The sequence below is a fragment of the Gymnodraco acuticeps genome, unplaced genomic scaffold (assembly GCF_902827175.1).
Source record: "Gymnodraco acuticeps unplaced genomic scaffold, fGymAcu1.1, whole genome shotgun sequence".
Lineage (NCBI taxonomy): Eukaryota > Metazoa > Chordata > Actinopteri > Perciformes > Bathydraconidae > Gymnodraco > Gymnodraco acuticeps.
Window position 1 is genome coordinate 3,140,969 of NW_022990014.1, and position 16,063 is coordinate 3,157,031.

A 16,063-nucleotide genomic window follows, 5' to 3' on the forward strand; every position below is an offset into this window, starting at 1 on the left:
TGGGGCTCATGGCGTCAGCCATCCTGGTCGTACGACTGGGACCCTTACACATGAGGGAGTTTCAGCGTGATGGTTACTGTGAAATGCGTAATGGCACTGCGCCACTGGCTGCACCCGACTTTTCTAGTACGAGGTGTGCCTATGGGTGCTGTCCTTTCACGGAAAGTGGTCACCACGGACGCATGTCTGACAGGTTGGGGAGGTATTTATGAAGGTCGCCCGGTGAGGGGTCTCTGGAGCAGAGACCTCCAGCGGGCGCACATAAATTACCTGGAGCTTTTAGCGGTGTTTCTCACCCTAAAACGCTTTCTGCCTTTCCTCAGGGGACATCACGTCCTTGTGAGGACAGACAATACGACCACAATATCGTATATTAACCGCCAAGGGGGTTTGCGTTCTCTCCAGTTACACACACTGGCGCGCAAACTGATCCTATGGAGCGGTAGACGTCTCCTCTCTCTGAGAGCGACGCACGTACCGGGAGTGATGAACCTCGGGGCAGATCTACTGTCCAGAGGTATACCACTTTATGCAGACTGGACTCTACATCCAAGGATTGTGAGCCAGCTGTGGGTGCGTTACGGCAGAGCCGCGGTGGATCTGTTCGCATCGAAAGACAACGCTCAGTGTCAGCTGTTCTTTTCGATGCGCGATCTAAACGCACCGTTAGGCGTGGATGCACTCGCGCACGATTGGCCCCCGGGCCTTCTGTACGCGTTCCCACCCCTGGCTCTGATACCCCCAACTCTGGCCAGAGTGAGAGAGCAACGCCACACACTTATCCTGATAGCTCCGCACTGGCCAGCTATGTACTGGCTAGCGGAGATATATCAGCTGCTGTGCGGGCAGCCATGGCAGCTCCCACTACGCAGGGACATACTGTCCCAAGCGGGGGGGGGCGATCTTTCACCCACACCCAGAGCGCTTGGCTCTATGGGCCTGGCCCGTGAGTGGTACAATCTGAATACAGTGTGACATGAAGCTGACCCTGGCAGCTGCCAAGCGAGCCAGTGGCACTCATGCGCTATCTGTACAGTCTTCATGCACTCAGTTCGCCCCAGGGCAAACAGAGTGTGGTTGAAGCCCAACCCTGCCTTTATCTTAAGGCGGTTGGTTCAGGTACCACATTTGACATTGAGGCATCCTCCCCGCCACTGTATTCCTCCGGGGAACAGCGGCCGGATTTGCCGTGTCTAGCCCGTGCTGTACGCACGTACAGGGACAGATCAAGGGTGCTTCGTCATAATGACCAACCCCTTGTGTCCTGGGCTAACCCTTATAAGGGCAAGCCTGTTACTAAGCAACGGCTCTCCCACTGGTTTGTGGAAGCAATTGCTTTGGGGCCCATACGAGTCAGAGTTCGCAGGCACCCTCGGGTCCGTGAGCTCTTTCGACACAGGGTCTGGCTGCATCCTGGGCTCTGTCCAGGATGTCTCCCATCCAAGACATTGGTGCAGCGGCGAGCTGGTCCTCGCCGCTCACTTTTGTCCGCCTCTTAACAGGCTGGACGTTCTGCTCCCAGTGTGACTCAAGCAGTGCTGGGCACCTGGTTGAGTCAGAGCTCTACCTGTTAAGTTCTGGTTGGTTTGGTGATTTTCGAGATAAGCTCGTCTGACAATACGGGAGCTACAATTTCCCATAGTGAGACATCGAACGGAGTGTTATGAATGAGAACTATAGGTTACTTACGTAACCGACTGACGGACAACTTCTCACTTTAAAAAAGAAGAAGAAATCTAGACGCAAAATAATTAAACAAGCGAGCGCGTTTTTCCTGACCAAGGACAGGTTCCTTGAACACAACACGAGCGTAATGTGTCTTCACTTGGTTTATGTCTCGTCTGAAAGGAGTGTAGAGTAGAGTGCTGACGGAGAGCACCGGAACGTCGCTCCAGCTCTTCAAATATTGCAGTACCCATAAGGAGCCGTACACACCGCAGTGTTTGCGTGGCTGTGTCTTTAGTTGTAAGCACAGTGGCGATCTGTTGTTATTAGCATCTGGTTAGCTACCTATGCTAACGAATTTAAAAAGCTTTTCTACAACCAGGTGGAAGAGAACTCTCCTGAGAGGCTCAAATAACCTCAGCTCAGTGAGGTTAAGGCACACCTTGATATGATCATTATAGTTATTAATGAGACATTAGAGACTAAATGAAAAACTGGTATAAAATACTATATGACAGTAACAAAAAGTTGTTAAAAATAACAAGAATAGAGTTTAAAAGGAGAGTGATTGGTACAATATCCAAAAAGAAGAATCTGCTTACAGTTCTGTTTCATATGGGTGTTGAGATGTATCCATAGATCTCCTAATGTTGCTCTCAAAGTGCACCAGATTGATGCTTTTAACTTCAAAAGGGCATGCCCCCGGACCCCCCTAGAGGAGGTTAGGTCCCGCCCCACTTAAATCATGTTCAAATGGATAGGATACTAAATACATTTGCACACATCTTGTGTCCATATCTTTCTGCCACAACCGTGCACGTGCATGCATGGTAAGATATCTGGTTACAGAGGTTGCTTTTTCTTTGCACAGCATGAATGAAAGGCCAAATGAATGGGCTGTGATTTTAGTTTTTTTAAGAGGATGTTGTAAAAATTGAAAGGAAAAAGGTTCCCCACCCCTGCTGTAAATAATAATAAAAACCCTTGATTTATAACTTAACATCTCTGTCTCCTATTGATCTGAGTATATTATAAAGAACAGCCAGTTCATTGAAGCATTATAGCGCAGGCCTTTGTCAGATGGTATATTACGCTGTTTTTTTCCTGCTTCGAATAGTTCTCTCTTTTTTCACCATACCTGTGTTGGCATCACTGTATTTGAAACATGGGCCACATCTAAAAAAACAGCTGTCCTGTTACCGAGATGAGAGCCAGGGGAGAGCAGAGAATAAAAAAGAGAGATATATTATCCACAGTTAAAATGAACATTTGTATTTGAATGCTGGTAAAAGTGAAATGTAGAGATGAGATTCTATACATTTATAAAAACACAATTACTCTTACAATAACTAGTGGACTTAAATGACATTTTAATGCCTTGAATGGAGATGGTGTAAAAGCCTTTTTTCAGGACCTGCTAAGTAACACTGCAGGAGACTAAGAAGGGATACAGTCAAATAAATGAGCGGGGGGGATAAAGGGAGACAAAAAGAAGGAAAAGCTGTGAGTCTGAATGAAGCGTTGAAAGGGAAAATAAAGAAAGGGAGGAAAAGAAGGGAAATAAACGGATTGAGAGAGCAGAGGTGTGCTCTGTATAGAAAATGGACGTATCCAGCTGTCCCTCCCATCCAGCTCTACCCAGAAACCCTTCAATCAAACAACCACGATCAAGCCTGACCACTGTAGCATCCCCAGGCCGCTTTCATTCGCTCTCATTCATTCATTCATTCATTCATCCATTTTTCCTCTCCTCCGGTGCTTTAAGCCTACCAATTATCATCAGTTGCCCCCAGACGGCCTCTGTCCTTGTTCCTGTTTCAGCTGGCCTTTCAAATAGCCCCTGCATTAATAAGCCAGTTGTTACAAATAAAAAAGGGAGGTGAGCGGTGATTATTCAAAGCCCTCCTAAAAGAGAGAGAGGAAGCCCTCGTTTCACACCCAGGGAGAGTAAATGCACCGCCTGCCATTTATGGGGCAGTACAAGAGCCTGGTATGGAAACTAACAGTCATTATAATAAAGAGAGAGAGGCTGTAATGGCTCAGGACATTCAAATGGTCTAACTATAAAACCCACAGAATCCCTGACCGACAGGAATAGGTACATGTATTTTCAAAGAGGAAGCATTTTTCTGTTCAACAGGGTACAAATAATAATAAAGCACTTCAACCCAATTAAATGTTGTCAATGTAACAAAAACGACAAAGAGGTTGACAAAAGGGAATTTGTTTTCCTTCTGTATTCATCCGCTGAAGAGGGACGTTGCTTTGAGTTTAACACCTGGACACAGCAGGGTTTTTCGGCTGATTTCGGAGCCAATCGTGGTTTGTTATGCAAAAGGTGTACCTGCACTAAGAATAGATCTACAGTTAGAAAACAAGCCCAGGTTGAAAAAGTATCTATATACTATTACGGCCCGTCCACACAGCGGCGTGCGTTGCAGCTTCAACGCTTCTGCCCATTCACTTTGCATTGTGGGAGCGAAGCGTAGATTTGCTCGTGACGAAAGTTGAGCAATGTTCAACTTTTGAAGCTTCGACGGAAGCGTCAGCCAATCGAATCATATGCCAGTACAAGCTCTAGCCAATCAAACCGCTGCTTGTGTGTCCGGGGCGGGAGATTCATGTGATTGGTTGTTGGTCGAGTTTCAGACACGCCCTCCGGCAAGCTTCAACGCACGCCGCCGTGTGAACGGGCCGTTACTGGGGAGCCAGTTAGGTAATGAGTCTCAAGGATTGTCTGTTGACATTTTTAACCTTTTTGGGTAAAATTGTGTCGGAAGCAAAGGACTAAAAGAACAACCTCATTAGGCTAAAAGAAAAGAGGAAAATAGAGAAGTGTTAACTTTTCATACAGTCTGTGTGTGGATCATGTACCTGCACACCTGAAGCCCTGAGCAGTCAGGCCCTTCTCCACAGCCAGACAGGTCAGGATACTGAGGAAGCTGGTGGTGACGGACTGCCTCTTGGCTCTCTGGGCCTCCCGCTGTCTCCGCTCCCTGGTTGGTTTCGATCTCAGCAGAACTCCCTGGAGGGCTGGAGCTCCTTCTCCTGATTCTCCCCCTTCCTCCTGGGCAGGCCTCTGCACTCCCACCGCCTCCCGCAGGGCCTCCACCCACTCCTGGGCCTTGGACTGATCATCCGCCTGAAGCCTGAGTACGTCTTTTGGGAAAACTACCTGGAAGCGGCCCCCTCTGTCTGTCCACGGCTCTCCGTTCTCTGGCTCCTGGTCGTTCTGCACAGCCAAGCAGGAGGACAGCGTGTACTGGAGGACAGGCTTGGACACAGACCCTCGGCCCTCGGTAGGGAAAGCCCTGAGCGTGGATCTGGTCAGGACGAAGGTGAAGGCTCTCCAGTTGTTCTGATCCATCAGCTTGTGGAGCAGGCCAGATTTGAGGACATCCTGGCAGCGTTGGGTGAACAGAGGCAGGGTGGTGGGTCTGCTCGGGACAGTAGACTCGAGAGATGAGGAGGGGGTGTCGCTGTCTCCGTCAGGCCTGGTGTCGAGCCCTGACGACGAGGACGGTGACATGGGTGCAGAAAACTTGACGACCTGTTGCTTCTCCGCTGCGCTCTTACGCTGGTGGTTCTCCTTCCTCACGGGTCGGACCGCCTGCACCCTGTCCCACATCAGCCGTCTCCACTCCACGGCCTCCCATTGGCTGGCTGCCCTCAGCTGGAGACGCGTGCTGTTGAAGAACAAAGCCTGGAGCGTGCGAGGGTCTGCGGGCTGGGGGATCTGCCCGGCCACGCTGCAGGGTGCCGGGGAGATTATGCTCTGGCAGTGGGACAGAGAGCAGGCGGTGCCCAGCTGGCGGTTGGCGCTGCTGTCCAGGGTGTAGATCCGCAGCTCGCAGGGCGTCAGCTCCACATGGCAGCGCGTCCAGCGACCCCGCGGACCCTCACGCTGCTCCATCTCCCCCTGCTTCACCACTTTGCTGCTGCTGCTGCTTTTATCAGCTGCACAGAGGTGAGGGGGAAGAAACAGAAAAAGGGGGTAATAAGACACAGAAGAAAATTGTGTTTGTTCAAGATGACCACAAAATGGATAACAGGATAATAGTTTTGCCACTGGCCAAGAAGGAGCCAGGTGAGATACTATTATATCTTGCTATACTGTCGTAACTTCGCACTGGAAGTGCATATTTAGCAAGGAAGACCAGTTAGTGCATTACATTACATTACATTACATTACATTACATTGCATTTAGCTGACGCTTTTATCCAAAGCGACTTACAATAAGGGCACACAATGTATATCTTGTTTTTCATTACGGCACATATGTTATTCCAATTCTATTCTGCTCAAATATACTGCTATATCTTTTAATGTTATTATAGTTTTCTATCTGTGTTTTTAATTTTTGTTTTATTTGTATGTTTATGCATGCACCACAACATCAAATTCCTTGTATGTGTTAACCTACCTGGTATCAAACCTGATTCTGATTACAAGCTTTTTACAAATACTCTTAAAGGTTTGTTTCCATCTAGGATGTGAATAGTTTTTGGGTAACTATTGTTTTCTCATCCACATTAAAATAAAATTGGTTAAATAAGCCACTCAAGAAATATATTTGATAGCGTAGAAGACACTTCCCTATAAACTAAGATAATGGTTAAGTGTCTCTCCTACAATTTCCATCAGGAGTTGTAGTTACTTTGTTTGTCTAAAAGACTCTTTGGTTATGTTGACACGGCTTGTAGAGTAACACCGTATGCTGCTCGTGATTCTGGAGCCCAGTCTATTTACTGCCAGCTTTGCACTTATGACCATGACTCCCCTGGCACCTGAAGGCATCATGACCCAGAGTCAGGACCCAGAGAGACTACAACATGGGCAAAGGTTCACAAGTCTCACAAAACTGTCCTGTAAATCCAACAAATCACAGCCAGAACTTTTGAAGAGGGATATTGGTTTTAGCTGAAAATACGTTTGTATACGATGGAGTCTGGAGTATCTATAGCTTGAACTCAAGTACCTAATTAGGTTACTGTGGATTATGAGACAGCAAGATTGAAACCATAACAGTGAAAGGCATCTTTTGTCCTAGTTTGCCTTTGCAGCTTTTTCCACTCAGCATCCCTAAATCCTCAGGCGTCTGATGGATATCTGTCTAGATGGGCCAGCTTCCTACACAAGGGTCTTTATCTGAAGCTTGCGCCTCGGACAGAGCGTTGGTATTATGGTAAGAGATAGCGGCGTGCTGGTGATTCTCTGAGAACATTTCTTGTCGCCAAGGCAGGAAGAAGCAGTATTGTTAAGGCAAACTGTCCCATTGTCTTAATCTAGAGGCACACCCTCTCACCAGTTTGTTCTTTTCTCTCCTTCTTTCCATAGTTTGCTGTTCAGGAGGTTTGTTTTACTCTCATTTATGTATTTCCTCTCTCTGTATACTCTTGTGATTGTGGGGTGTTTTCTCTCTGATTAAGGAGGCTTCAGACAACAGCCGGGACCTCTGCTAGGACATTAAACCACACTGTACTACTAAGCTCTGCTGCATCCACTGGCCTGCTCAAAATGATGCTTGTAAAACTGGACAAATGCCAGTAGAGATGTAATTAACAATTATTTAATTATCGATTGATCTGCAGGAACGTTTGTAGATGCATTTGGCCTATGAAATGTCAAAAAAGTGGAAATATCCTGTGATTACTGATAATGATTTAATCTAAAGATCTATCACATTTAGATATAGATATTTCACATTCTATCTATCAACTTTACATCAGTGTACCCCTCACCCTGTAAATATTAAATAATACACTTTGCAATTGACTTCAAATCCATAATCTAAATCAATTCTACATAATAATGCAACCTATAGAACTTGTATTTGTGTAACTTGCTTTTGCATATCCTCCATCATATTTGCCTAGTTATACTGTATACCAGGGGTATTCAACTCAAATTCAACGAGGTCCAGTTAGAGAAAATGTCCCCATGCAAAGGTCCGGAACATCAAAATATCTAACTTGCTTTATAAATTTGTGTGATATATATTGAAGTAGCTGTAGCTTTATCAACGTCTGCATGTAATCAACAACTGACTGCCAATCAAATAAAGAAAGTACAATTCAAAAACAACAATATTTATTGTCAATTAACATTGAACTATACAGATATACAGTAAAATACTGTGGATATGTGTAATGTTCCTCTCGGGCTGCATTTACAAATAAAATAAATAAAATAGCTTTTGAAAATATGTGCATCTCAAAAGTGCTTAATTTTAGATAAATAAAATAAAGTGGAGCAGCAGCTTGAGTTTCCCTTTTTCTTTGTTAACCGTTTCACATCATGACTTAACTGTTTCAGACGATTATGGAACAATATCAGTCTTTACACATCATAACAATTTAACAGTTTTAAAGTTTCTCTTTCTTTCCCCCTTATATTGCAGTCCCTCACTCACTTTTTTTTTAATTCAGTGCGAGAATAGAGCTTGAGCTTGTCCTGCCAGGAGTTTGTACATCTGGGCTGAAATGGTGTCAGGGCCATTCTCATACACATGCAGGTGCTCATTGGTTAGCCTCGGTTAGCCTGCCCTGGAACGATATTTCGTTTTAATTTTGATCCTGGTGGACTGATCATATTGGGCTCTGAGACTGCTTATTTCTTGTGAACTCAGTTCTGACTTGAGAGGGAATGTTTGGTCAAACACTTTGTGTTTTGTCTCATCATACATCATATCTTTTAATGAGCGCCACGGTCTCTGAACAAATGAGACACACTGGTTCTGTGATCCCAGTGGGCAGGATGAACATGAATGAGTCCACTCAGGGTTAAAAGCTCGGTTCTCACTGTCCACTTTCCTCTTCTTGGACAGCGCCATGTGTAATTATGTGTCTCTCCCTGTCTGCCGCTAACACGCCTGTTCACTAGTGATGGCAGTTTGACACTGAAGCTTCGAACGGAGCTTCAACCCTGGACTTCCTATTCCATAGAAGCAGTGCTTCGAAGCTTGCTTCAGATCACGTGGCATGTGACGTCCGAAGCAGCAACTGCTTCATTTCCTGAATGAATCACTTGACTGGTTCGCGGTCCATTCACGCGATTCAATGCACTGCCTCGTCTCGATTCTGACAGGTTGAAACAGTTTCAAATTTGAGCGCTTCAACACTTTATGACCGCTCTAAACAATGCGCAATGTGTGGGTTGTTGTCGTAGTTTGCGTTGTTGCTGTTGAGTTGTTGTTGTTATTGCATTTGATATCATTATAGAGCAAGCCAGGAAGAAAGATAGGTCATTCTGGCTCGGGAAACACTTCTGAACAAAAAGACAATTATCAGTAATATAAAAACAGTTCAATATTTTAAGGAATAGATAGCCCAGTGGATAGAGCTGGCGGCCCGAATACGGCGATATCCTCCGCGCAGCTGGTTCAAAGCCCGGAATGGATGAACTTTTAATCATTGCTTTTCAACTTTAATACTTTAAGAACTGATAAAAGGCCCTCACCACCCAAAAAAATGTCCAGCACTCTCTAGTCTTTTCTCAATAACCCAATTATCAATCTTTAATTGCAAATAGAACATGATATTCAGTTTTAGTGTGTGTGTGCATCGAATATTTTTCAAGGCAAAGATACGTTAAATCCACTGCAGCCTTGCACTTCGCCAGGAGAGGTCGCTGTAACTGAAGCTTCGAGAAATGAACCTATTTCCGACACAATTGTCCAAGTGGTTCGATGCTTAATTCAAAGCTTCATTTTGCCATCACTACTGTTCACTCTCCTCTCCGTCTTCTCTCCCTGTATCGCTAATTATTCTCTTCACTCACTTTCCTCTCCGCCGCTCTCTCGTCTCTTCTTCTTCTGTGTTTCTCTCCCTGTATCGCTCACCCGTCTCTTTCGCCCCCCTGTCGGTGGCGGTTAAAATAGAATCGCCCCGTCAAAATTGAAATCCCCTATTAATGTATTGATTATAGTTCCGGGTCCGTATAGGTCGGGGTCTGGGTCCGGATCCAGACCGTGGTCCGCCTGTTGCCGACCCCTGCATACTGCACCCGCTCAACCCGCCCAACACTTTAAAACAATTCAGTCTCAGCTTTTCAAAGTACATACATGTATGCTCTTTTTGAAGTTCATATAAAAGGTCAACATGAAGTTTAGCAATGATTGTGGGTCAGATTTCAGAATAGTTTCGTAAAAGCAAACATTACAACATGCCGGTGGCCTGTGGATGAATATTTGTGAACATCAGCCATCCTTCACTGATTTAACCACAGTGTTTCACCTCATAAAGGAAACCCAACACTGGACAAATATTTCCTCATTCTGGACAGTTTTTATTTTTGTTTTAATCCCAGCCCGCTGTATCTGCTGTCTGAAAGAGGAAGAGAGCGAAGCAGCTGCAACAACTACTAGCTAGAGTATGAACAATGAATCTTTAGAACTATAGAGAGGGCAGCAATGACTGTAAACATCTAAAATACTGAAAGCAGATTAAGTTATTTGTTTTTAAAGTGAGTTTTTTTAGATGTGAATTAAAAATGTAACCCATATTTTATCTATATTTCATGTAGGGATGCTCCGATCGATCGGCCACCGATCGAGATCGGCCGATACTCACTCTCTACCGATGTTTAGAACATGCCGATCGCGAGAGCCGATCGCATGACGTAAAATACATGACACTTTTCTCTGTGTGCGGCAAAACAAGCCAAAATGGCTTCACCGGTCTGGCATTATTTTAAGGTGTCCGAAAAAGACAGTAAAATAGCGGTATGCAACGTGTGTGTGAAGCAGAAATCCTGCAGTTCCCCCGCCGGACCGGTAAGCGGGACGAAACACACAAGAGTTAGACCTAACACACTTATCTATTTTATCTATCTCTGGAACAAGCTAAACTAGTTATTATAAATATATTTATTCTTCACTGTCGGGTCACTCATTACTGGATCAGTGAGCTGCATGAGATACTGACAGGCTGTCAGGAGAGGGGGAGAGAGGGGGGGGAGAGAGAGAGGAAAAGAGAGCGCTTCCGCTCATTTCTCCCGTGTTATTATCCAAAGTGAATGTAAACTTGAATAATGTACATCATTTGAATGTAATAATTAAGTTGATTGTTGTTTGTGGAAGCTCCAGTGAATGAGCCCCATTAACTGAGTTTTAAACATCACTTTAAATGGAAGATTTAAAGTGATGTTTAAATCTTCCATTTAGGCCCCGCCCACTCGATCGGATCGGCGATCGGTATCAGCCGATACTGATTCCGGCGATCGGCCCCGAAATTGGTGATCGGAGCATCCCTAATTTCATGCATGCCTTTAGGAGCAGTTCCACATTGACTGACATTATGTTGAAACAATGCATATATGCTACCTAGAAATACAAAATAAAACTTTTCAGCCAAATTCAATCCAGTCTTAACCTTAATATATTCACGTCTTTTAGTGTGGTAGCTTTACTTAAAAACATCAACAATCCCCTTCCCCTAAACCAATCCCACAAACTGATTTAATTGTGAACCCCCACAGGAGCAGACTAATTGAAAGATATTGCATTTTGTTCCTTTAACGTGCTAAATCGCTCAAGGAGGGGAGAGGAAAAGCTAAATCCTTCACAGCTCGGGTGGCGAGTCAAGTGCCTCATCAATCTTATCAAAACAGCAGTGGACATGGTGTCACTGACTTTGCATGCTAACAAACCTTTTTGCCAAAGGAACAAATGAATATGCAAATAAGTTTTGAGCTGGAATCAAGACTGGCTGATTGGCAGTCCTTACGCTTGGGAGGGTCGAGATGAGAATTAGGCATTGTGGCGAGGAGAACTGCTCGGTTCAATTAGCCTTCATCTCCACCTGGTGGGTTTTCACATCACACTCCAATAGTAACAGTCTAATAAACACATACAGCCTTCAACCAGCATTAACACGTTTCTCTCAGGGCTGCACACTAACTATCCAGCAGTGCTGCCCTCAGGTCAATCAAACCTCCTTAAACAAGCAACCTTACCCACTGATAAGGTAGCAACTCATCATATTACATGTCGCTTTGCAAATTAACAGACTCCAACGGCTTCCTGGATACAAATGCACACACAGACTGCAAATGAAAAAGCAGAAAGCACCTGCAGACACACACAGGTCCACTCTAAAACATAGTGCTTATAATAATCAGGGGTAAAGCTATCCCAGCATGCACTAGGGGAGAGGTTTTGTAGGGTCAAGCACTAGACCGGTCTCAAGTTCTTCAAACAACTACTTGCATCTACGGGTACGTTTAGAGACATATCCGTAAGTTATATATTTACATCCAAACTGCTTGTAAAAGTTACTTGTCACCTGTCATTCAACTCTTTACTCCAGATGCAGATTCCTATAATAATGGCTGCAAGCACAAGCTGTTTCCTTGCGTTGACTTTGAGCTTTAATGAGTATAAAATGATGGACGAATGCTTGCAACGTAATATGCTACCAAAAATAGACCAATTATTATACGAATCATAATATAAAAACAAATGCAGTATGCAATGTTAGAAGACATAGGAGCTTTGATGAAAAGCTACACCTACAGCCAGTGTGTTTGGTCCCATAAATACATGTATATTGTGTATATAATAATGATCATCATTTCCATTTCCCATCTAAACATCCCCAGCTGTCACTAATGGAAAGACATGGCCGAGTTAAATCACTCTGCTTATTACCGGCCTTTTCCTACTTCTCTCCTTTCAACGCACATCGAGGCAAACTAAATAGCCTGATGCCTTTTCACACATATGCTAATACTAAATAATCCTGCCAGTATCAGGGGCCGGGTAATTGGGTTGCCTCTTCTCTCGCCTCATTTGAGTCCATTTGCTGACAGGATTACAGGCTATTATCCCTCAGGATCGCTTAGGATCTCCTTAGGCCTTCAGATGGCCAAAACACACAAACAAGTGTGTGTGTGTGTGTGTGTGTGTGTGTGTGTGTGTGTGTGTGTGTGTGTGTGTGTGTGTGTGTGTGTGTGTGTGTGTGTGTGTGTGTGTGTGTGTGTGTCTCTGTCTGAACACTGACTGTCATAGCACAGCTGTGTCATTTCAAGTTATCATCATCTTCTATCATTATTGCTTTCTCCGAGGATGCTTCAACATAAGTACAGCATACGCCCCGGTCTGCAGCACAGATAGTCCGAGACTTCTGTCCTCTGAAAGGCCCTTAAAAAGGCTGAGAGAGCTTTCTGCTGAATGGACGGTCGATCAGAGTGAAGGAGGAGGGAGTGGAGGGGGAGGAGGTGTGTATGTCTCGGACAGGTAGGGACCGGACTGTTGGTCAGCAGAGGAAATCACATCGTCTTCACATTCAAACATTCAAAGCAAAGACGGCTCTCCATGTGACAAATGCCCAATTAGGTAAATCCTGAAAGGGTCAGCTCACCCAAATGTAGAACCATGTAATTGTCCATTTAGCTTTGAGGATAGAGGTTACGTTTCTCAATGGAGGTCAATTGAATTGTGTTTGTGGTAATCACAGCAAGATGTGTCCTCAGTTGCTTTGACTAACCGATAGATACACTCAGTGTAATCGGGTTGGGTAAGGTCTTGTTTTACTGCCATGGTCAAAATATCTGACATGTGCAGGTATTCAGTATCAGCTCCGATAACATGGTACATTAAAAACATCACCAGAGAAGATATTGTGACAATGGGTGCTATGAAATGACCTTTTCTATGGTCCAAAAAAGGGTTTGTCTCTTTTTGTCAGCTAATCTTTCTTGAGCGAAAAATTACAAGCTTATTTTGATTGATTTTTCCATTTCGAATGGACACGACATAAAGACAGGTCAAAAATATTCTCCCTGGTCAACCAATTTACTTTTCAAAGTTGACATCCGAACACTTTCTACATGTCAATACTAATCAAGAGACCTAAGTGTTAAAAGCTTGTTTCTATTTGCGTTGATATCAAATTCTTTACAATCGGCAGAGCCAATGAATATAGCCCACAAATACGAATTTTTGGAAAGCGAAAAAAAAACATATTCATAAAAGCTACCTTCTTCATGATATCACAGTGTGTAAACTCACCCTCTGGCTGGTGGTTGAGGATCATGTTCTTCAGAGTGTTGCAGTCCACAGTGGGCAGTCCGTTGTCCGTGTATACAGACGGCCGGTAGTTGACGTCCGATCTGGACCGGTTGTGTCCCTTCTTGAAAGCCGAGTTGGACGAGGAGTTTGCGGTGTTGTGGGTGCACTCCTTGCTTTGGGCTGCCAGGTCGTTGGTGGAGCGTGCTCGGCTTCTCTTGCCGTGCCTCAAGCCCACCCCCAGCCCCAACACGGTGAAGTTGTCGGCCCAGGCCAGGCCCAGGGGTCCCACCTCCGTCTGCTCTCTGGCCAGCAGACCCCACACGCCACTGGAGCTCAGCTTCCCCCGAGCGGCACTGGACCCTTCCTGCAGCTGCTTGGGCTGCAGGGTCCCGGTCTGCGCCTGACTCGGACCTTGGCCTTGCATCCCACCCATGCAGTGGATAAATTCCTCAGTGGCCTCTAGAGCCGGGCTGATATCGCCCACCATGTCAAGCTGCTCAAGACCCTCCATGGCTGGGCCCCTGAGCTACAAGTCCCACAGCTAGATGGTTTTACAAACTGGAGACGAAATTCCTGTTAGAAACATCCACATGTCCAACAGACCAAACTGACTGTCAGCTGGTCTCATGTAGGCTAAGAGATGGGGGCGGGGGGGGGGATCCAAACAGCCCTCAGGCTTCACAAACTGCTTCCGAAGCCAAGTCCTGCTCTCCTCCTCAAGACGGGGCCTTCAGGGTGACAGTCTATGCTTCCTCAGTGTGCCTCTGGCTCTGGACGGAGAGTCGACTGCTTCTCTGGGGAGAGCTACTGAGGCTTTCTGCCAGAGCCTGGGATTCCCCGAAATCAAGCCAATTTGGGTGAGAAACGCCGTTATTCAGCCAGATAAAAACACTTAGGGCAGACAAACATTGAATTCCCTCCACACATACTGAACTGTTCAGGGGAAGTTATTTTAGCCGGCCAGGTGGCTGTGCAGTCATCAGATGGCGACTGTCTGTGGACTCACTGTAACACACAGAAGAGAGAAAGAGGAAATGGTTAAGAGGAAGCATGCCGAACAAAAAAATGGAAACACAGCTGACAGTGAGAATACTTGGCTTAAATTACATATAAAACGACTCGTTCTCAAAGCGCTTTCTTCAAACTATAAACAGAGGCTTTTGCCACAAAAGATAAACAAAGGATACTGAACCCTCTAGTTTAAAAACTCAAAGAATGAAACTACTGACCCACCTACAATATCTTCATCACACCGGAGCTTCACAGATTGCTCCTCAGCAAATAGAAACGATCAACCCCCCCCCCAAAATGTCCTGATGAAATAATACTTGACTTCCTCCTCGGCTGCTTATCACCGGACTGACCAGCGGAGAGGAAGCAGGCCAGGGTGGGGTTACCATCCATCTGCTTGTCTCTTCTGATTCACTCATCTGTCTCTCTCGTGCCCGCTCTCAAATCCTCTTTCTTTTACCATTTGTGCTCTCTCGCCTTTATTGATTGTCTTCTCCTCCACAGCTCAGCCTCTTTTACTTTTCTCTACATATGAATTATTTAAAGGCCATTACATCACTGCAGTTCAATGGCTAGTCTCGCCAGGCGTTACACATTGAATATTCACCATTCATCCATGATGATTTGTTACAAAGGAAGATATTATCGTAGATATCACTGCGATTTCAATTGTCTTTATTAGATTTATTTAAAATGTTATTTTAAAATGTACTTATATGCATTATGCTTACAAAAGTACGATACCATACACCCGTTGATAGTACCATGAAAATATGTAGTGGTAAACAGTTCCAGCTTTAAAATGAAACTGCTGACTCAATTGTTTGCTATTTCCCCAATTTCACACAATCATTTCTGTTGAAATTCACCTTCAATCTAAAAGTGTATACCGCATATAATTGTAGAGGAAACTTCTGTGTAGCATGCAGTGGAGTCACCGACTCAGGAAGGAGACACGGGAAGAGTCGGAGCTTTGATGTCAAACCACTGTGATTTATTTGGAGTTGGTACCAGAGTATTCACATCACAAATCCAAGAGTCAGAAGTTCTGACTCCACGGTAGAGTTGCCACGTCAATTCTGGAGAGCCTCTCTCTTGCCAGCCCATCTAACTGGTTTCGCAGAGAGTAAACAACATATTTGAGGAGATAGCCTAAACAGTGTGGGAACACAGAGCTACTTGCCTCGGACACTTATGACCTCGAAGATTTTACCTTGGAGTCCACAAATACAGAGAAGGACGTGTCCCAGTGTACCCACAACACAGACCATCTGTATCCCAGTATTGACCGGTCACAGAATGGGAACAATAACATTATTGGCTAAGCCGCCTGTGTCCTTAAAGAAGGTAAACAGACATCGAGGTTTGTCCTGTAT

The 16,063-nt window shown here is 45.0% G+C and overlaps 1 protein-coding gene across 5 annotated transcripts in view; it reads right to left on the minus strand.

Annotated features, from left to right (window-relative positions):
• The window catches only part of plekhm3 (pleckstrin homology domain containing, family M, member 3), a 57,535-nt gene that overhangs the window by 36,528 nt on the left and 4,944 nt on the right, over nt 1–16,063 (minus strand). For 2 of the 5 annotated variants that reach the window (XR_004568688.1, XM_034213364.1), the window contains exons 3-4: nt 13,677–14,681; nt 4,540–5,622 (exon numbers count right to left, since the gene is read on the minus strand). Coding sequence is in view for 3 of the 5 variants with exons in the window: in XM_034213364.1 (XP_034069255.1) it covers nt 4,540–5,622; nt 13,677–14,187 (1,594 nt within the window). In the remaining 2 variants the exon portion in view is untranslated. Of the gene's footprint in view, nt 1–4,539; nt 5,623–13,676; nt 14,682–14,905; nt 15,053–16,063 lie in introns of those variants that run through there. The other 3 variants (XM_034213365.1, XM_034213366.1, XR_004568689.1) reach the window with 3 other exon arrangements.